General features: G+C 69.3%; 1 protein-coding gene across 1 annotated transcript in view; it reads left to right on the top strand.

Moving 5' to 3' along the window:
- The window catches only part of HDAC7 (histone deacetylase 7), a 44,976-nt gene that overhangs the window by 10,335 nt on the left and 14,236 nt on the right, over window positions 1-20,405 (top strand). The window contains 7 exon segments of the mRNA XM_068171068.1: window positions 12,715-12,914; window positions 13,352-13,442; window positions 14,254-14,368; window positions 14,906-15,021; window positions 15,144-15,229; window positions 15,231-15,267; window positions 17,059-17,169. Of these exon segments, the coding sequence (XP_068027169.1) occupies window positions 12,715-12,914; window positions 13,352-13,442; window positions 14,254-14,368; window positions 14,906-15,021; window positions 15,144-15,229; window positions 15,231-15,267; window positions 17,059-17,169 (756 nt within the window).

Below are 20,405 nucleotides of genomic sequence, written 5' to 3'. Positions count from 1 at the left end.
GCCTGGTGCTGCATCCCAGAGGCTCTCTGCCTGCCCTCTCCCCTCTGCCCCCAAGCTCCAGCTGGTGGCTTTTGCGCTGCAGCAATGAAGGATGCCCCCGGGGAAGGCTGCAGGAGCAGGGATGTGGGGAGGGGAGGGATGTGGGGAGGGGAGGGATGTGAGGAGGGGAGGGATGTGGGGAGGGGAGGGATGTGGGGAGGGGAGGGATGTGGGGAGGGATGGGATGTGGGGAGGGGAGGGATGTGGGGAGGGATGGGATGTGGGGAGGGGAGGGATGTGGGGAGGGATGGGATGTGAGGAGGGATGGGATGTGAGGAGGGATGTGAGCTTTGGGCTGGAAGAGCTCTTTGAGATCCTGGAGTCCAACCCTCAACCCAGCACTGCCCCAGGGGCAGCACCAAGCCCTCAGCACCCCAGCTCCAGGGCTTGGGAACCCCTCCAGGGATGGAGACTCCACCACAGCCCTGGGCCAGCCTCAAGGGGCAGAAATTGCTCCTCCTGGCCCAGCTGAACCTGCCCTGGGGCAGCCTGAGGCCACCTCCTCTTGCCCTGGCTCTTCATCCTTGGCTCCAAGCTCCTCCCAGGGAGCTGCAGGGAGCCAGAAGGTCTCCCCTGAAGGTCTCCCCTCAGCCTCCTCTTCTCCAGCCTCGCTCCCCCCCGCCCCCAGCTGCCCCCCAGATGCCAAGCAGAGCCCTGGGGCAGTCCCTGCCTCTCCCTCTCTGCCGGTGCCGAGGTCGCTGCCCCCCCGGGGGGCTCCTCCCTGCCCTGCTCCTTGTGCCCAGTGCTTCCTTCCTGCTGCCCTTTGGAAACCTGAGCTCCCAGCTGGGAAATTCCTGAAGGGAGGAAAACTTTTCCCTCTCCCCTCCCCCCCCCCTTCCCCTTCCTGGGTGGCTCCAGAGCCGCTGCAGTTTTAGCCTCCATCCCTCTCCCCGGCTCGGACCCTCAGCCTCTTGGCTTTGCCTCTGCTCCCGGGGAGCCCTTCCCTGTCCCGGCAATTGCCGGCCGAGCCCTCCCCTGCCGGCAGGAGCCGCGGGGGCCGATTTCAACAGCAGCTCCGAGGGGCTGGGGGAGCCCCGAGAGCCTCCTGGCAGCCGCGGGGTTTCTTTTGCTTTAGTTTGAAAGCAGTTTGGTTCCTTCCTCCCCCTACCCCCCGACCCCTAACCTCCTCCTCCCAGCCCCTAGCTGGGCGTGAGAGGGACACCAAAGGCTGAGAGTGAGAGGAGGGAGGGAGGAGGGAGAGAGGAGGGAGGGAGGAGGGAAGGAGGAAGGAGGGAGGGAGGAGGGAGGGAGGAGAGAGGAGAGAGGGAGGAGAGAGGAGAGAGGGAGGAGAGAGGAGAGAGGGAGGAGAGAGGAGAGAGGGAGGAGAGAGGAGCTGCTGCCTGCCTGCCTGCCCGGGGAAGAGCAGCACCAGAGGTTGTCATTCTGAAACCAGGCCCTGGAAACTGCACCCAGAAGACAAAACAAAGGCAGAGAGCAGGGCTTGGGCTCCTCCTCAGCTCACACACTGCAGACCACACCAAAGGGCTGCGCTGCTCTGCGCTGCGCTGCTCTGCTCGGGGACTTGGCACAAGCAGGGCCCAAAGAGAGGCAGAAACCTGAAGGGGAGCAGCAGCAGCAGCAGCAGCAGCAGCAGGGACCTGGGCAGATGAGCACTGGAGGCAAAGGTCAGCCCTTGGTTGTCCTCTCCTCTGGGTTGTCCTCTCCTCTTGGTTGTTCTTCTCTAGTTAGTCCTCCTTTAGGCTGTCCTCCCTTGATTGTCCTCTCCTCTGGGTTCTCCTCCCTAGGTTGTCCTCTCTGTGTTGTCCTCCCTTGGTTGTCCTTCCTGTGTCGTCCCCCTCTAGTTAGTCCTCCTTTAGGTTGCCCTCCCTTGGTTGTCCTCCTCTAGGCTGTCCTCCCTGTATTGTCCTCCCTGGATTGTCCTCCCTGGATTGTCCTCCCTGGATTGTCCTCTTGGTTGTCCTCCTCTTGGTTGTCCTCTTCTGGGTTGTCCCCTTCTGGGTTGTCCTCCCTTAGTTGTCCTCCCTTGGCTGTCCTCTCCTCTGGGTTGTCCTCCCTGGATTGTCCTCCCTGGATTGTCCTCGTCTTGGCTGTCCTCCCTAGGTTGTCCTCCCCTGGTTGTCCCCTTCTGGGTTGTCCCCTTCTGGGTTGTCCTCCCTTAGTTGTCCTCCCTTGGCTGTCCTCTCCTCTGGGTTGTCCTCCTCTAGTTAGTCCTCCCTTGATAGTCCTCTCTGGGTTCTCCTCCTCTAGGTTGTCCTCTGGGTTGTTCTCCCTTGGTTGTCCTCCTCTAGGCTGTCTTCCCTTGATTGTCCTCCTCTTGGTTGTCCTCCCTTGATTGTCCTCTCTGGATTGTCCTACCTTGATTATCCTCCTCTTGGTTGTCCTCCCTTGGTTGTCCCCCTCTAGGTTGTCCTCTCTAGGCTGTCCTCCCTTGATTGTCCTCCTCTCGGTTGTCCTCCTCTCGGTTGTCCTCCTCTCGGTTGTCCTCCCTGGGTTGTCCTCCCTGGGTTGCCCTCCCTGGGTTGCCCAACCCCATCTGCTGTGTCCATGAGGTGTTCCTGGGAGTTGCCCTTCCTCTGCTCTTGGCTGAATGTCTCCTGTGGGGCTGCTGTGGCTGCTTTGAGGCAGCTCCTGGCCTGAGCTGCTCAGGACAATGCTCTGGGTGGGAAGGGACCTCTGAAGGTCACCCAGGCCAACCCCCTCTGCAGGCAGCAGGGGCAGCCTCAACCAAAGCAGGCTGCCCAGAGCCTTGTTGAGCCTCACCTTGCAGGTGGCTCTGCAGAGGAGCTTGAGAGGCTCTTGAGGAGCTCAAAGGAGGTTCTGAGGAGGTTTGGAGGTTCTAGATGAGGCCATGGAGGGGTTTGTGGAGTCCCTTAAGGTCCTGGATGGGGCTCTGGAGGTTCTTGGCACTCAGAGGAGGTTCTGAGGAGGTTTGGAGGTTCTAGATGGGGCCATGGAGGAGGTTTGGAGCTCCTCAAGGTCCTAGATGGGGCTCTGGAGGTTCTTGAGTAGCTCAGAGGAGGTTCTGAGGAGGTTTGGAGGTTCTAGATGGGGCCATGGAGGAGGTTTGGAGCTCCTCAAGATCCTGGATGAGGCTCTGGAGGTTCTTGAGGAGCTCAGAGGAGGTTCTGAGGAGGTTTGGATGTTCTGGATGGGGCCATGGAGGGTTTCTGGAGTTCCTCAAGGTCCTAGATGGGGCTCTGGAGGCTCTTGAGGAGCTCAGAGGAGGTTTGGAGGTTCTAGGTGGAGCTCTGGAGGGTTTCAAGAGGTTCTAGAAGATCTCAGAGGAGGTTCTGAGGAGGTTTGGAGGTTCTAGATGGGGCACGGAAGGCTTCTGGGGCTGTGGAGGTGGAGGAGGGGCTGAGGCTGAGGGACCAGGCGGTGGAGGGGACCGCGGGAGGCACCGGAGCGCTGCGCTGGCTGCCGGGGGTCGGGAGGGGGAGCGCGGCCGCGGGCAGGCTCCGCTCGCAGTCGGCTCCGAAGCTGCTTCGGAAGCTAAACGGAGAGCGAGAGCCGCTCCGGCCCCTGCCCCCGGCCCCTGCCCCCGGCCCCTGCCCCCGGCTCCTGCCCCCTGCCCCCGGCCCCGGCTCATTGTTGTGGTTGCTACAATCACATTTTCCTGTTTTCGACCAGAAATTGTTTTCCTCTCCCCGCCGGCTTGTGAGAAAGCCCCGAGAGCAGCAGCGGGGGCGGGGGGCTGTGAGGCTGGGCTGCACCCGGAGGGGCTGCGGGGCTGGGCTGTGCCCGGGGGCTGGGCTGCACCCGGGGGGCTGCGGGGCTGGGCTGTGACCAGGGGCTGGGCTGCACCCGGGGGGCTGCGGGGCTGGGCTGTGCCCAGGGGCTGGGCTGCACCCGGGGGGCAGGGAATCCCAGGAGGGGCTGCAGGGAACCCCAAGGGGAGGCTGCAGGGGATCCCAAGGGGAGGATGCAGGGGATCCCAAGGGGAGGCTGCAGGGGATCCCCAGGAGGGGCTGCAGGGGATCCCAAGGGGAGGCTGCAGGGAATCCCCAGGGGGGGCTGCAGGGAACTCCAAGGGGAGGCTGCAGGGAACCCCAGGAGGGGCTGCAGGGAACCCCAGGGGGTCTGCAGGGGACCCCAGGGGGGAATGCTGCTGCTTTGTCCCCTGTGCCCAGCAGGATCCCCAGGCTCAAACTCAGCTCTCCCGATGGCAGCAGCAGCTCAGCCTGCAGCCAGCTGCCCTGCACTCTGCTGTGTCTTGGGCAGCTCTCTGTTCCCAGGCCTCTGCTTTAGGCCCTCCCCATGCCAGGAGGGAGCTGGCAGCAGCCCAGCTTCCCAGCACAGCTCCAGAGAGGAAAGAGTGGGAGAGGCCCTGCCAGAGGAGGGCTCTGCTCCAGGGACTGCTGCTCTGGCCGGCTGCAGACCCCAGCCCCTCCTCACCTGCCCCTGCCACCTCCTCCTGCCTGCAGTGGGCAGGGAGGCTGCAGGCAGCAGGGCTTGGGCAGGGGCAGCCTGGTGGTGCTGAGCTGGGCTGGGCAGGAGGTGCCTGAGACAGCCCTGGATGGGGATGGAGGCTGCTGGCAGGCAGGCTGCCCATACCCCCCTCCCCCTCCCCCTGCCCCCTGCTCTTGCCCAACCCTTCTGGGGCTCCACAAGTGTGTGTCCCCCCCACTTCCAAGCCCTGGAGATGTTCCCAGCCTCAGCCTCAGGTTTTCCAGCTCCTGCCTGGTTTGGGGGCAACTGGAAAAGCAGAGCCAGCTGCTGACCCAAGGCTTTGGGTGGGGGAACCACCACCACCACCACCACCACCACCACTGCCCCCCTCCTCCTTCCACCCCCCTTAGGCAGACCAAGGGCCTTCTGCTGGCTTCCTCACCCCAAGCTCAGCTGGGGGTGCTGCTGGAAGCCTCCCTCAGCTGCTGGGGAGCTGGGACAAGCCCAGGCAGCCTGGAGTGGCTCCTTCAGCAGCAGGCTTTGAGGGTTGCCCAACGTGTGTGTGTGTAGGGGGGGGGTGAAGCACATCCATCCCCACCCACCCAGGCAGCTCCTTTCTTGCACAACCAGCAGTGGGTTCTGCACAGGTTCCCCCCCCCCCCCCCCACCTCTCCCAGGCCTGGCTGCAGCAGCAGAGCTCCCCCTCCACACCCCAGCCACTGCCAGCAAGGGAGGAGAGCCTCCAGAAAGGGGAAGTGCAGCCTTGCTTGCAGGCTAAAAATACTGCCCAGGCTTCCAAAATAGCCTTGGCTGGCTGAGCTCAGCTGACCCCAGGCTCCAAGGCTGCTGCCTGCCTGGCTCCAGCTCCCCCCAGCAGCTCTTCAGGCTCAGCTTTGGGCCACCTGGATGGGAGAAGGAAAGCTCTGGGGGGTGGGGGGGGAGAGATTCTTTTCTGGTTCTTCTCTTGGAGGTGAGGCTCTGGAGATGTTGGTTGGATCCAGGCTGGGACAGGAGCTGCTTTGCTGCTCTGCTGCTGCTTTGCTCCTCTGCTTCTGCTCTGCTGCTCCTTTGCTGCTGCTGCTCCTCTGCTGCTGCTGCTGCTCCGCTGCTGCTCCTCTGCTGCTGCTGCTGCTCCTCTGCTCCTCTGCTGCTGCTCCTCTGCTGCTGCTCCTCTGCTGCTGCTCCTCTGCTGCTGCTCCTCTGCTGCTGCTCCTCTGCTCCTTTGCTGCTGCTGCTCCTCTGCTCCTTTGCTGCTGCTGCTCCTCTGCTCCTTTGCTGCTGCTGCTCCTCTGCTCCTTTGCTGCTGCTCCTCTGCTCCTTTGCTGCTCCTTTGCTGCTCCTCTGCTGCTCCTCTGCTGCTCCTCTGCTGCTCCTCTGCTGCTCCTCTGCTGCTCCTCTGCTGCTCCTCTGCTGCTCCACTGCTGCTCCACTGCTGCTCCTCTGCTGCTGCTGCTTCTTTCTCAGCCTCCCAACACGACCTCCAGTTGCTTGCCCCTCCGGTACCCCAACCCCTGCCCCCCGCCCCGAGCGGCACCGACCCCGCTAGCCCCCCAGCCCTGCCTTGACCGCATCTCGGTAGCCCCGGGGCAGGCGATGCCGGCGGCGGCCAGGGGTCCGTTGGGGTCTGCTCCCTTGGGTTCCCTTCTGTTCGGTTCCGTTCGGCTCCGTTGGGTTCTGATCTGTTCCGTTCGGTTCCATTCGGTTCCGTTCCTTTCCGTTGGGTTCGGTTCCGTTCCGTTCCGTTCGGCTCCGTTTGGTTTTGCTCGGTTCTGTTCGGTTCTGTTCAGCTCCATTCGGTTATGTTCGGTTCCATTCTGTTCCGCTCGGTTCCGTTCGGTTCCGTTCCATTCTGTTCGGTTCCATTCTGTTCCGTTCTGTTCCGTTCGCTTCTGTTCGGTTCCATTCTGTTCCGCTCGGTTCCGTTCGCTTCCGTTCGGTTCCGTTCGCTTCTGTTCGGCTCCGTTCGGTTCCGCTCCGTTCCATTCTGCTCGGTTCCGTTCCGTGTCCCTTCGGCTCCGTTCTGTCCGGTTCCGCTCGGCCCGGCGGGGCGGGCGGCAGCGTCGCCATGAGGCCCCGGCCGCGGGGCGGTGCCGCCGCAGTCACAGCGCCGTGGGCTGGCCCGGCCCGAGCCGGGGCTGCTGCGTTCCTCCCCGCCCGGTTCCGGTGCGGTGGAGGCGGCAGCGGCAGCGGCGCAGGTGGAGCCGAGCCGCCAGTGGAGCTCCGCCGCTGCCGGGACCTCGCCTTTGTCCGCGCTGCCCGTCCCGAGGTAGGTACCGGAGCGGCGGAGATGCTTCCGACGGGGCGGGCACGGCGCGGGCAGCCCCCGGGGCGGGGGTTAGAGGCTTCCCCCCGGACCCTCCATTCCCCGGGGGCAGGGTAAGAGGCTTCCCCCCGGACCCTCCATCCCCCGGGGCGGGGGTTAGAGGCTTCCCCCGGACCCTCCATCCCCCGGGGCGGGGGTCAGAGGCTTCCCCCCGGACCCTCCATCCCCCGGGGCGGGGGTCAGAGGCTTCCCCCCGGACCCTCCATCCCCCGGGGCGGGGGTTAGAGGCTTCCCCCCGGACCCTCCATCCCCCGGGGGGGAGGGTTAGAGGCTTCCCCCCGGACCCTCCACCCCCCGGGGCGGGGTTTAGAGGCTTCCCCCCGGACCCTCCACCCCCCGGGGCGGGGGTCAGAGGCTTCCCCCCGGACCCTCCATCCCCCGGGGGGGAGGGTTAGAGGCTTCCCCCCGGACCCTCCATCCCCCGGGGGGGAGGGTCAGAGGCTTCCCCCCGGACCCTCCACCCCCCGGGGCGGGGGTAAGAGACCTCTCCCAGGCTGGGTCCCCCATGCCCAGGGTGGGTAAGGAGCTGCTGCCCCTGGGCCAAGCCTCCCTACCTGGGTTGGGGGCAGTTAGGTGGCTGAGACCCCATCCCCGTGGGGCAAGAGACCTACCCTGGCCCAAGCCCCCCCCCTGTCCTTGGGGGGTCAGGAGGTGTCCCTGGGGCCAAGACCCCATCCCCATGCATGACCCCTCACCTCCCCACCCCCCATGGAAGATGCTTCCCCCCCAGGGCAGCCCCTGAAGGGCTCTGCTTGCCCCCTCCCCAGCCTTGCCCCCCACCCCCTGCTCCCCACATTGCCCCCTGGAGCTGGCAGGCTGCCGGGGGGGGATGCCCTGCAGCCAGGCACTGGGGTCGCTGCCTCCCTCCCTGCTGGCTGCTCAGGGTGGCTGAGGGTCTCTTGAGGGAGGTGTTGGAGCCCTGCAGCCTTGGCTTTGGGGTCCACAGCCCCCCAGGCAGGGCTGGGCTGGGGGGTGGTGGTGGCTGGAGGGGCACTGGCAGTGCCCTCACCCCTGGCACTGGGAGCCTGTGTCCCTGTGCCAGGCCGTGGGCAAGGCAGCAGCTGATGGCCTGGGCTGCTGCTGCTGGAGCCTGGGGAGGAGGTGGCCAGGAGGCTCCAGGGGCAGGGAGGAGGCAGTGTGGGTGTGGGTGGAAGCCTGGACAAGCTGCCAGGGCTGAGGAGGAGGAGGAGGAGGAGAAGCTTCAGGGTCCCCAAGCCAGGTCCCAGGAGCTCTGCAGACCTCTGGCTGCCTGTGGGGAGCCTGAGCCTGCCCCTGCCCCTTGCTGGAGTGTGGCCAGAGAGCCCTGCCCTGCTCTGGCTGGGGCTGGACCCTTGGTGACCTCCTCCTGTGGCCTCTCCCCTTCCCCAGGGCCAGCTGCTGCGTGCAGGGGGCAAGGCTGGAGGGGCAGGGGAGCTCTGCCCCCCCGGGTGCCTTTGCTGGGCTGGCAGCCCCAGCACCTTGCTGGGAGAGGATGTGAGCAGCTGCCCAGGCAGGAGGAGGGCTGCTGGGGGGCAGCCCAGGTCTGCCTGCAGCCCCAGCCTGGGAAACCCTCCCAGCTCCCCAGGGCTGAGCCCCTGCCAGGCTTCCCCCTTGGCTTGGCAGGTCCTGGGCTGCTGGGGCTGCTTCCCACACCCCCTCCTGGGGCACAGCTGGGAGCTGGGGAGCTCTGCTGAGCAGCTTGGGAGGTCAGGAGGCTGCTGCAGAGGAGGTGTGGAGAGCTTGGAGGCTGTGGGAGAGGAGGGGAAGTGAAGAGCCTGAGGCTGGGTGCCCTGCAGCCCTGTGGGCCCAGCTTGGATGGCCACAGAGTGCTTTGGGTGGGAAGGGAGCTCCAGAGGGCAGCCAGAGCAAAGCCCCAGCAGCCAGCAGGGACCTCCTGCCCCAGGGCAGGTTGCTCAGAGCCCTCTGGAGCCTCCCCTGGAGGACCTCCAGGGCTGGGACCTCAAACCTCCTCCCTGGGCAGCCTGCAGCAGGGCTCCAGCAGCCTCCTGGGGGCAGAACTTGTTCCTCACAGCCAAGCTCAATCTGCTCTGCTCCAGCCTGAAGCCATTGCCCCTGGGGGCTGTCCCTGCAGGCCTTGGGGAGCAGTCCCTCTGCAGCCCTTCCTGCAGCTCCCTGCAGGCACTGGGAGCTTGCTCTGAGCTCTCCCTGGAGCCTCCTCCTCCACCCCCAGCTCCCTCAGCCTGGCCTCAGGGCAGAGCTGCTCCAAGCCCCTGAGCCTCCCCTGGAGCCTCTCCTGGGGCAGCCCTGCTGGAGCAGGGGGGGCTGGGGGGGCTGGGTGAGCTCCAGAGGTCCCTTCCAACCCCCACCAAGGCTGGGATGAGGCTCAGAGGGGCAGAGGGAACTGCCTGAGGCTGTGCCCAGCCCGGGAGAGGCTTTGCTGCTGCCCTCTGGGGCAGCCTGCAGCAGGAGGTTGGCCAAGAGGCCTCAGCTGGCAGAGCTCAGGCTCCAGGGATTCACCCAGGGCTGCTCTCTGCTTGCTCAGCCACAGCTCTCAGCCCCCTCTGATGGTTTTTGAGGCCCCCCCTGGACCCTCTCCACCAGCTCCAGGCCCTTCCTGTGCTGGGGGCTGCAGGGGCTGGGGCTGGCTTCTGTGCCTGGCTCCAGGAGGTGCTGAGAGCAGCTCCCAGGGCAGCTCCAGGGGGGGAGAGCCCTGAGCAGGGGATTGCAGCCTGGCTGCAGGAGCTCTCCCCAGGGCCTTCCTGCCTGGCAGGGAGGATCTCAGCACTTCCTTCCCCAGCTGCCTGCTGGCAGCAGGAAGTGGGCAGCCTGCAAATGGCAGCAGCAGCAGCAGGGCCTGCAGTGGGGCAGGGGGCTGGGCAGGAGCTGGGCAGGGGCTGGGCAGGGGGCTGGGCAGGAGCTGGGCAGGGGGCTGGGCAGGGGCTGGGCAGGAGCTGGGCAGGAGCTGGGCAGGGGCTGGGCAGGAGCTGGGCAGGGGCTGGGCAGGGGCTGAGCAGGGAGCTGGGCAGGGGCTGGGCAGGAGCTGGGCAGGAGCTGTGCAGGGGCTGGGCAGGAGCTGGGCAGGGGCTGAGCAGGGAGCTGGGCAGGGGCTGGGCAGGGGCTGGGCAGGGGCTGGGCAGGAGCTGTGCAGGGGCTGGGCAGGAGCTGGGCAGGGGCTGAGCAGGGAGCTGGGCAGGGGCTGGGCAGGGAGCTGGGCAGGGAGCTGGGCAGGGGCTGGGCAGGAGCTGTGCAGGGGCTGGGCAGGAGCTGGGCAGGGGCTGGGCAGGGAGCTGGGCAGGGAGCTGGGCAGGGGCTGGGCAGGGAGCTGGGCAGGGGCTGGGCAGGGGCTGGGCAGGGAGCTGGGCAGGGAGCTGGGCAGGGAGCTGGGCAGGGGCTGGGCAGGGGCTGGGCAGGGGCTGGGCAGGAGCTGGGCAGGGGCTGAGCAGGGAGCTGGGCAGGGGCTGGGCAGGGGCTGGGCAGGGGCTGGGCAGGAGCTGTGCAGGGGCTGGGCAGGAGCTGGGCAGGGGCTGAGCAGGGAGCTGGGCAGGGGCTGGGCAGGGAGCTGGGCAGGGAGCTGGGCAGGGGCTGGGCAGGAGCTGTGCAGGGGCTGGGCAGGAGCTGGGCAGGGGCTGGGCAGGGAGCTGGGCAGGGAGCTGGGCAGGGGCTGGGCAGGGAGCTGGGCAGGGGCTGGGCAGGGGCTGAGCAGGGAGCTGGGCAGGAGCTGTGCAGGGGCTGGGCAGGGAGCTGGGCAGGGAGCTGGGCAGGGGCTGGGCAGGGGCTGGGCAGGGGCTGGGCAGGGGGCTGGGCAGGGAGCCCTGCTGCAGGCTGCCCAGGGAGGAGCTTGGGGCCTCAGGCTTGGAGATACTGGGCTGGGGGTGCTGGAGCCTGCCTGGGGGTGCTCTGGGTGCTGGAGCCTGGCTCTTGGGGGTGCTGGAGATGCTGGAGCCTGTCTGGAGGTGCTCTGGGTGCTGGAGCCTGGCACTTGGGGATGCTGGAGCCTGTTTGGGGGTGTTGGAGCCTGTCTGGGGGTGTTGGAGGTGCTTGAGCCTGTCTGGGGGTGCTCTGGGTGCTGGAGCTTGGCACTTGGGGGTGCTGGAGGTGCTGGAGCCTGTCTAGGGGTGCTCTGGGTGTTGGAGCTTGGCACTTGGGGATGCTGGAGCCTGTCTGGGGGTGTTGGAGCCTGTGTGGAGGTGCTCTGGGTGCTGGAGCCTGGCACTTGGGGATGCTGGAGCCTGTCTGGGGGTGTTGGAGCCTGCCCTGGGGCCTGGGCACCCCCTGGCTGCTCTCCTGCTGCTGTTGCCCTCCCTGCCCCCCTGGGCACCCCCAGGCTGCTCTCCTGCTGCTGCCCCCCAGCCCCCCCAGGCCCCTTCCCCAGTGCTGCTGCAGGGAGGGGCTGAGGCTGCTGCTGCAGCCAGGGGCAGGCAGAGTCTCCATCCCAGCAGGCAGGGAGCAGGCAGTGGTGACCTCCGTGGTGGCAGCAGCCCTGCTGAGCTGAGCTGAGCTGAGCTGAGCTGAGCTGAGCTGAGCTGAGCTGAGCTGAGCTGGGCTGAGCCTCCCCTCCCCTCAGCCCTGCTGACTCAGCAGGGAGGGGGCCCTCAGCCTGAACTCATCTCTTGGAAGGGGAAGCTCCCCAGGCAGGCTGAGGCCTCCCCATCAGTGCCTGAGCTCAGGTCCCACCCAGCTGGGCCCTGCCCCTGGCTCCAGCCTCCCTGCCAAGGTCCCAGGGAAGGGGAGAGGAATGCTTGGGGTCCCAGCCAGCTGCAGGCAGGCAGCAGCCCTGAGGAGGGCGAAGCCCCTGGGCAAGGGCAGCTCTGAGCCTGCCTCCTGGAGGGGTGCCTGGCATGGGGGGTGGCAGCAGCAGCACCCCAGCAGGGCCAGCAGCAGCTGCAGAGCAGCCAGGGGGTGCCCAGGGGGGGCAGGGAGGGCAGCAGCAGCAGCTGCAGAGCAGCCAGGGGGTGCCCAGGGGGGCAGGGAGGGCAGCAGCAGCAGCAGGAGAGCAGCCAGGGGGTGCCCAGGGGATGCCCAGGGGGGCAAGGAGGGCAGCAGCAGCCTCTGGGGGGGAGTCAGAGCCCTGCAGGCAGAGGCTGCTGCCCTCCCCCAGCCCCCTGTGCCCTGCAGTGCCAGGGAGAGGCTGTCCCCAGGGTGCTGCCCTTGGGTGCAAGGTGCTGGGGGGGAGAGGCTGTCCCCAGGGTGCTGCCCCTGAGTTGGGTTGGGTTGGATTGAGTTGGGTTGGATTGAGTTGAGTTGGATAGGATGGATTGGATTGAATTAGGTTGGGTTGAGTTGGGTTGGGTTGAGTTGGGTTGGATTGGGTTGGGTTGCATGGGGTTGGATTGGGTTGAGTTGGGTTGGGTTGGATTGAGTTGGGTTGGGTTGGATTGGGTTGGGTTGGGTTGGGTTGGGTTGAGTTGGGTTGGGTTGGATTGGGTTGGGTTGGGTTGGGTTGAGTTGGGTTGGGTTGGATTGAGTTGGGTTGGGTTGGATTGAGTTGGGTTGGGTTGGGTTGGGTTGGGTTGGGTTGCATTGGATTGCATTGGGTTGAGTTGGGTTGGGTTGGATTGAGTTGGGTTGGATTGGGTTGGGTTGCATTGGGTTGGATTGGGTTGAGTTGAGTTGGGTTGGATTGAGTTGGGTTGGGTTGAGTTGAGTTGGGTTGGATTGAGTTGGGTTGGATGGGTTGGGTTGCATTGGGTTGGATTGGATTGAGTTGGGTTGGATTGGATTGAGTTGGATTGGATTGAGCTGGGTTGGGTTGGATGATCTCAGAGTACTTTTGGTGCTGGCTTTGTGGTTGGACCTTGATGACCTTAGAGGGCAGCAGGTTTTGCCCCGGGGGGGGGGGGGAGGGTCTTTGTCCCGGGGGGGAGGGTCTTTGTCCCGAGGGGGTCTTTGCCCCGGGGGGGGTTGGGTTTTGCCCCGGGGGCTTGCAGGAGGTTGTGCTGCTGAACCTCCCCAGAGCTCCTCCCTGCTGCTCCCTCCCAGCCCTGACCGCTCGGAGGTGTGGGGGTAGGGGAGGAGCCCAGGCCCTGAGCTGTGTCCCCCCCCTCCCCCCTCTGTCTCCCCAGCCGCCGTGAGCCCCCCCTGCCCCTCCCGCCGGGGCCCCCAGGCCGCCCCCATGGACCTGCGGGTGGGGCAGCGCCTGCTGAAGCCTGGCGGCCAGGGCCCCCTGCTGGCCCTGCAGCACAGCCAGCAGCTGCAGCACCAACTGCTCCTGGCCAGCCTGCACCAGCAGCAGGTGGAGCAGCTCAGCCACCAGCACGGCAGGGTAGGGACCCCCCCCCCCAACCCCCCCCCCCACCCCCCCCCGACACCCCTCTGTCCCTGCCCCCCCCCCGCCCTGCCCCCCCTTTGCCCTGTCCCCCTATCTCTGTCCCCCCCTTCCCTGCCCCCCATCCCTATCCCCCTCTGCCCCTGCACCCCCTCTGCCCTGCATCCCTCTGCCCCCCTTGTCCTGTCCCCCCCCATCCCTGCCCCCTCTTCGCTGTCCCCCCCTGCCCTGCGCCCCCTGCCCACCCTGTCCTACTCCCCCTCTGCTTCCAGGCTCCTCCACATGGGTCCAAACCCCGCAGCCAGAGGCAGCTGGGCTGGGCTGGGGCACCCCAGAGTGGCCCTGGAGGGGCTGAGGGCTGGGCAGAGGATGAGTCTGGGCCGGGCAGGGTGAGGCTGAAGGCTCCTGGTGGTGATTTCCCTTTCCTCCTGCAGGTGGCCATGGAAGGCCCCCAGCGAGAGGCTGAGGCTGGGCAGCAGGAGCAGGAGCTGAGGCAGATCCTCAACAAGGACAAGAGCAAGAGAAGTAAGAGCAGAGGGGCAGGCAGGGGGCAGGCAGGGGGCAGGGGGGAAGGCAGAGCTGAGGCAGAGCTCAGGGGGAAGGCAGAGCTCAGAGGGGAAAGCAGAGCTCAGGCAGAGCTCAGGCAGAGCTCAGGCAGAGCTCAGGGGGCAGGCAGAGCTCAGGCAGAGCTCAGAGGGGAAGGCAGAGCTGAGGCAGAGCTCAGGCAGAGCTCAGAGGGGAAGGCAGAGCGAAGACAGAGCTCAGGCAGAGCTCAGAGGGGAAAGCAGAGCTGAGGCAGAGCTCAGGCAGAGCTGAGGCAGAGCTCAGGGGGGAAGGCAGAGCTCAGGCAGAGCTCAGAAGGGAAGGCAGAGCTCAGGCAGAGCTCAGAGGGGAAGGCAGAGCTCAGGCAGAGCTCAGGCAGAGCTCAGAGCTCAGGCAGAGCTCAGGCAGAGCTCAGGCAGAGCTCAGAGGGAAGGCAGAGCTGAGGCAGAGCTGAGGCAGAGCTCAGAAGGGAAGGCAGAGCTCAGGCAGAGCTCAGGCAGAGCTCAGAGGGAAGGCAGAGCTGAGACAGAGCTCAGGCAGAGCTCAGGGGGCAGGCAGAGCTCAGGCAGAGCTCAGGCAGAGCTCAGAAGGGAAGGCAGAGCTCAGGCAGAGCTCAGGCAGAGCTCAGGCAGAGCTGAGGCAGAGCTCAGAGCTCAGGCAGAGCTCAGGCAGAGCTCAGGGGGATTTTCTCAGGGCCTTGGGGCTCGGGGGGGTCTCCAGGCCAGCCTGGGGCCCTGCTGGTGCCTGCAGAGCTCCCTGGAGGAGCTGCCAGCCCTGGGTGCTGTCCCTGCAGGCGCTGTGGCCAGCACAGTGGTGAAGCAGAAGCTGGCAGAGGTCATCCTGAAGAAGCAGCAGGCAGCTCTGGAGAGGAGCAGCAACAACCCCAACCCCCCAGCCCTGCCCTACAGGTACAGCCAGGGGCATCCTCTGGCCTGCCCTGGGAGGGTCTGACCCAGGCTGCCAGCTGGGGAGGGTCTGACCCAGCTGCCAGCTGGGGAGGGTCTGATCCTGACTCCAGCTGGGGAGGGTCTGATCCTGACTGCCAGCTGGGGAGGGTCTCACCCTGGCTGCCAGCTGGGGAGGGTCTGACCCTGACTGCCAGCTGGGGAGGGTCTGATCCTGGCTGCCAGCTGGGGAGGGTCTGATCCTGACTGCCAGCTGGGGAGGGTCTGACCCAGGCTGCCAGCTGGGGAGGGTCTGACCCTGACTCCAGCTGGGGAGGGTCTGACCCTGGCTGCCAGCTGGGGAGGGTCTGACCCTGACTCCAGCTGGGGAGGGTCTGATCCTGACTCCAGCTGGGGAGGGTCTGACCCTGACTCCAGCTGGGGAGGGTCTGACGCTGACTCCAGCTGGGGAGGGTCTGATCCTGGCTGCCAGCTGGGGAGGGTCTGACCCTGACTCCAGCTGGGGGAGGGTCTCATCCAGCTGCCTGCTTCTGCCCCCAGGTCCCTGGAGCCCCTGGACCCCGAGGGCCCTTCCCCCCCCGTGCTCAGCACCTTCCTGCCCCCCGTGCCCAGCACCCCCCTGGACCCCCCGGAGCACTTTCCCCTGCGCAAGACAGGTGAGGGCTGGGGGGGAGGGGGGTGAGGGCTGTGTGTGGGGGTGGGAGCTGAGCCCCCCCTGCCCCCCCCCCAGCCCAGCCTGGCTCTGGGGCCCGGCCTGAGCCTGCCCTGTGCCCTGCAGCCTCGGAGCCCAACCTGAAGGTTCGCTGCAAGCCCAGGAAGGTGCTGGAGCGCCGCAAGAATCCCCTGACCCGCAAGGAGAGCGCCCCCCCCCTCGCTCAAGAGGAGGCCTCCAGAGCCCAGGGGTGAGGCCCAGCCCTGCCCCTGCCCCCCCCCCGGGGCGCCCCTGGGGCCTGCACCCCGGCCCCAACCCCAGGGGGCTGTGCCTGGGGGGCTCAGGGCCCTGCCCGGGGCAGGAAGCTCTCTGCGGTGCTGGGGGAGAAGAGGCAGGAGAGGATCCTGCTGCAGCTCTGCCCCTGCTGCCCCCTGCTGCCCCCTGCTGCCCCCTGCTGCCCCCTGCTGCCCCCTGCTGCCCCCTGCCCCTGCTGCACCCTGCCCCTGCTGCACCCTGCCCCTGCTGCAGCTCTGCCCCTGCTGCAGCTCTGCACCTGCTGCCCCCTGCTGCCCCCTGCTGCCCCCTGCTGCCCCCTGCTGCCCCCTGCTGCCCCCTGCCCCCTGCTGCCCCCTGCCCCTGCTGCAGCCCTGCCCCTGCTGCAGCCCTGCCCCTGCTGCACCCTGCTGCACCCTGCTGCACCCTGCCCCTGCTGCAGCCCTGCTGCATCCTGCTGCCCCCTGCTGCACCCTACCCCTGCTGCAGCTCTGCCCCTGCTGCACCCTGCTGCACCCTGCTGCCCCCTGCCCCTGCTGCCCCCCTGCCCCTGCTGCCCCCTGCCCCTGCTGCACCCTGCTGCACCCTGCTGCACCCTGCCCCTGCTGCACCCTGCTGCACCCTGCTGCACCCTGCTGCACCCTGCTGCACCCTGCCCCTGCTGCACCCTGCTGCCCCCTGCCTCTGCTGCCCCCTGCCCCTGCTGCAGCCCTGCCCCTGCTGCAGCCCTGCCCCTGCTGCACCCTGCCCCTGCTGCACCCTGCTGCACCCTGCCCCTGCTGCAGCCCTGCCCCTGCTGCACCCTGCCCCTGCTGCACCCTGCTGCACCCTGCCCCTGCTGCACCTTGCCCCTGCTGCACCTTGCCCCCTGCTGCCCCCTGCTGCTCCCTGCCCCTGCTGCACCCTGCTGCACCCTGCTGCACCCTGCTGCACCCCTGCCCCTGCTGCACCCTGCTGCCCCCTGCCTCTGCTGCCCCCTGCCCCTGCTGCAGCCCTGCCCCTGCTGCACCCTGCCCCTGCTGCACCCTGCTGCACCTTGCCCCTGCTGCACCTTGCCCCTGCTGCACCTTGCCCCCTGCTGCCCCCTGCTGCTCCCTGCCCCTGCTGCCCCCTGCCCCTGCTGCCCCCTGCCCCTGCTGCACCCTGCCCCTGCTGCACCCTGCTGCAGCCCTGCCCCTGCTGCACCCTGCCCCTGCTGCACCCTGCCCCTGCTGCACCCTGCCCCTGCTGCACCCCTGCCCCCACTGCAGCCCTGCCCCTGCTGCAGCCCTGCCCCTGCTGCACCCTGCCCCCTGCTGCAGCCCTGCCCCTGCTGCCCCCTGCCCCTGCTGCCCCCTGCTGCCCCCTGCTGCACCCTGCCCCCTGCCCCTGCTGCCCCCTGCTGCACCCTGCTGCAGCCCTGCCCCTGCTGCCCCCTGCCCCTGCTGCCCCCTGCCCCTGCTGCCCCCTGCTGCCCCCTGCCCCTGCTGCAGCTCTGCCCCTGCTGCCCCCTGCCCCTGCTGCCCCCTGCCCCCTGCTGCCCCCTGCCCCTGCTGCCCCCTGCTGCCCCCTGCCCCTGCTGCCCCCTGCTGCCCCCCTGCCCCTGCTGCTCTGTGGGGCTGCAATCCTGGCAGGCTGCAAGGCCCCAGAGCCGCTCCGGAGCCCTGCCCTGGGTGTGGGCTGCCCCATGCCAGCCCTGCCAGGGGGGCGCCTGGGGGGGGCTGTGGCAGCTGCTGCTGGGGGTGCTGGTGGCCCTCAGCACCTCTCCCCTTTGCCCCCCCCCGGGCAGATTCCTCCCCCAGCAGCAGCAGCACTCCGGCCTCGGGCTGCAGCTCCCCCAACGACAGCCTGCCGGCCGAGCAGGGAGCCCTGCCTGCCGCCCCCCAGCCTGGGCCTGGAGGTGAGTGCCACGGCCCTGGGGGTGCCCCCCGCTGCGCCCCACCTCCTGACCCCCCCCAGGGACCCCTGACCCCCCCCAGGGACCCCTGACCCCCCCACACCCTGCCCAGGAGCTGCCCCCTGCCGCCTGGCACAGTGCAGCCTCTGCCCTGCCTGCCGCCCCCAGCCTGGCCCTGGAGGTGAGTGCCACAGCCCTGGGGGTGCCCCCCCGCTGCCCCCCACCTCCCTGACCCCCCCCAGGGACCCCAGACCCCCCTAGGAGCTGCCCCCTGCAGCCTGGCACAGTGCAGCTCCTGCCCTCCACAGCTGGCACTTCCTGACTCCTGCTGCCAGTGCCAGCCCCCACAGCCCCCCAGTGTCAGCCCCATAGCAGGGCTGAGCTGGGCAGGGCTGGGCAGGGCTGGGCAGGGCAGGGCTGAGCTGGGCTGGGCAGGGCTGGGCAGGGCTGGGCTGGGCAGGGCTGGGCTGGGCAGGGCAGGGCTGGGCAGGGCTGGGCTGGGCAGGGCAGGGCTGGGCAGGGCTGGGCTGGGCAGGGCTGGGCAGGGCTGGGCAGGGCTGGGCTGGGCAGGGCTGGGCAGGGCAGGGCTGGGCTGGGCTGGGTAGGGCTGGGTTGGGCTGGGCTGGGCTGGGCAGGGCTGGGCTGGGCAGGGCAGGGCTGGGCAGGGCTGGGCAGGGCTGAGCTGAGCAGGGCAGGGCTGGGCTGGGCAGGGCTGAGCTGGGCAGGGCTGGGCAGGGCTGAGCTGGGCAGGGCTGGGCAGGGCTGGGCAGGGCTGAGCTGGGCAGGGCTGGGCAGGGCTGAGCTGGGCAGGGCTGGGCAGGGCTGGGCAGGGCAGGGCTGAGCTGGGCTGGGCAGGGCTGGGCAGGGCTGGGCTGGGCAGGGCTGGGCTGGGCAGGGCAGGGCTGGGCAGGGCTGGGCTGGGCAGGGCAGGGCTGGGCAGGGCTGGGCTGGGCAGGGCTGGGCAGGGCTGGGCAGGGCTGGGCTGGGCAGGGGCTGGGCAGGGCAGGGCTGGGCTGGGCTGGGTAGGGCTGGGTTGGGCTGGGCTGGGCTGGGCAGGGCTGGGCTGGGCAGGGCAGGGCTGGGCAGGGCTGGGCAGGGCTGGGCTGGGCAGGGCTGGGCAGGGCTGGGCAGGGCAGGGCTGGGCAGGGCTGGGTTGGGCAGGGCTGGGCTGGGTTGGGCTGGGCTGGGCAGGGCTGGGCTGGGCAGGGCAGGGCTGGGCAGGGCTGGGCAGGGCTGGGCTGGGCTGGGCTGGGTTGGGCTGGGCTGGGCTGGGCAGGGCTGGGCAGGGCTGGGCAGGGCTGGGCTGGGCAGGGCTGGGCAGGGCTGGGCAGGGCAGGGCTGGGCAGGGCTGGGTTGGGCAGGGCTGGGCAGGGCTGGGCAGGGCTGGGCAGGGCTGGGCAGGGCAGGGCTGGGCAGGGCTGGGCAGGGCTGGGCTGGGCTGGGCTGGGCTGGGTAGGGCTGAGCTGAGCAGGGCAGGGCTGGGCAGGGCTGGGTTGGGCAGGGCTGGGCTGGGCAGGGCAGAGCTGGGCGGGGCAGGGCTGGGCAGGGCAGGACTGGGCTGGGCAGGGCTGGGCAGGGCAGGGCTGGGCAGGGCAGGACTGGGCTGGGCAGGGCTGAGCTGGGCGGGGCAGGGCTGGGCTGGGCAGGGCAGGGCTGAGCTGGGCAGGGCTGGGTTGGGCAGGGCTGAGCTGGGCGGGGCAGGGCTGGGCAGGGCAGGGCAGGGCAGGGCTGGGTTGGGCAGGGCTGGGCAGGGCAGGACTGGGCTGGGCTGGGCAGGGCAGGGCAGGGCTGGGTTGGGCTGGGCAGGGCTGGGTTGGGCTGGGCTGGGCTGGGCAGAGCTGGGCAGGGCTGGGTTGGGCTGGGCAGGGCTGGGCAGGGCTGGGCTGGGCAGGGCAGGGCAGGGCTGGGTTGGGCTGGGCAGGGCTGGGTTGGGCTGGGCAGGGCTGGGCAGGGCTGGGCAGGGCTGGGTTGGGCTGGGCAGGGCTGAGCTGGGCGGGGCAGGGCTGGGCAGGGCAGGGCTGGGCTGGGCAGGGCAGGGGCTGAGCTGGGCAGGGCTGGGCTGGGCAGGGCAGGGTAGAGCTGAGCTGAGCAGGGCAGGGCTGGGCTGGGCAGGGCAGGGCTGAGCTGGGCGGGGCTGGGCTGGGCAGGGCTGGGTTGGGCAGGGCTGGGCAGGGCTGGGCAGGGCAGGACTGGGCTGGGCTGGGCAGGGCAGGGCTGGGCTGGGCTGGGCAGGGGCTGGGGCAGGGCAGGACTGGGCTGGGCAGGGCTGGGCAGGGCTGGGCTGGGCTGGGCAGAGCTGGGCAGGGCAGGGCTGGGCTGGGCAGGGCTGGGCAGGGCTGGGTTGGGCTGGGCAGAGCTGGGCAGGGCAGGGCTGGGCAGGGCTGAGCTGGGCTGGGCAGGGGCTGAGCTGGGCGGGGCAGGGCTGGGCAGGGCAGGGCTGGGCTGGGCAGGGCAGGGCTGGGCTGGGCAGGGCTGAGCTGGGCAGGGCAGGGCTGGGCTGGGCAGGGCTGGGCAGGGCAGGGCTGGGCAGGGCTGGGCAGGGCTGAGCTGGGCAGGGCAGGGCTGGGCTGGGCAGGGCTGGGCAGGGCTGGGCAGGGCAGGGCTGGGCAGGGCTGGGCAGGGCTGAGCTGGGCAGGGCAGGGCTGGGCTGGGCAGGGCTGGGCAGGGCAGGGCTGGGCAGGGCTGGGCAGGGCTGAGCTGGGCAGGGCAGGGCTGGGCTGGGCAGGGCAGGGCTGGGCAGGGCTGAGCTGGGCAGGGCAGGGCTGGGCAGGGCAGGGCAGGGCTGGGCAGGGCAGGGCTGGGCAGGGCTGGGCAGGGCTGAGCTGGGCAGGGCAGGGCTGGGCAGGGCTGGGTAGGGCAGGGCTGGGCTGGGCTGGGCAGGGCAGGGCTGGGCAGGGCTGGGTAGGGCAGGGCAGGGCTGGGCTGGGCAGGGCTGGGCTGGGTAGGGCTGGGTAGGGCAGGGGCTAGGCTGGGTAGGGCAGGGCTGGGCAGGGCTGGGCTGGGCTGGGCAGGGCAGGGCAGGGCTGGGCAGGGCAGGGCTGGGCTGGGTAGGGATGGGTAGGGCTGGGCAGGGCTGGGCAGGGCTGGGCTGGGCAGGGCAGGGCTGGGTTGGGCAGGGCTGGGGCAGGGCTGGGCAGGGCTGGGTTGGGCAGGGCTGGGCTGGGCAGGGCAGGGCTGGGTTGGGCAGGGCTGGGCAGGGCTGGGGCAGGGCTGGGTTTGGGCAGGGCTGGGCTGGGCAG

The sequence above is a fragment of the Melanerpes formicivorus genome, unplaced genomic scaffold (assembly GCF_026170545.1).
Source record: "Melanerpes formicivorus ecotype bairdi unplaced genomic scaffold, bMelFor1.0.p_v2 SCAF_1574, whole genome shotgun sequence".
Taxonomy (NCBI): domain Eukaryota; kingdom Metazoa; phylum Chordata; class Aves; order Piciformes; family Picidae; genus Melanerpes; species Melanerpes formicivorus.
The sequence above is the reverse complement of the archived record's forward strand: the minus strand, read 5'-3'. Positions and strand labels throughout refer to the sequence as shown.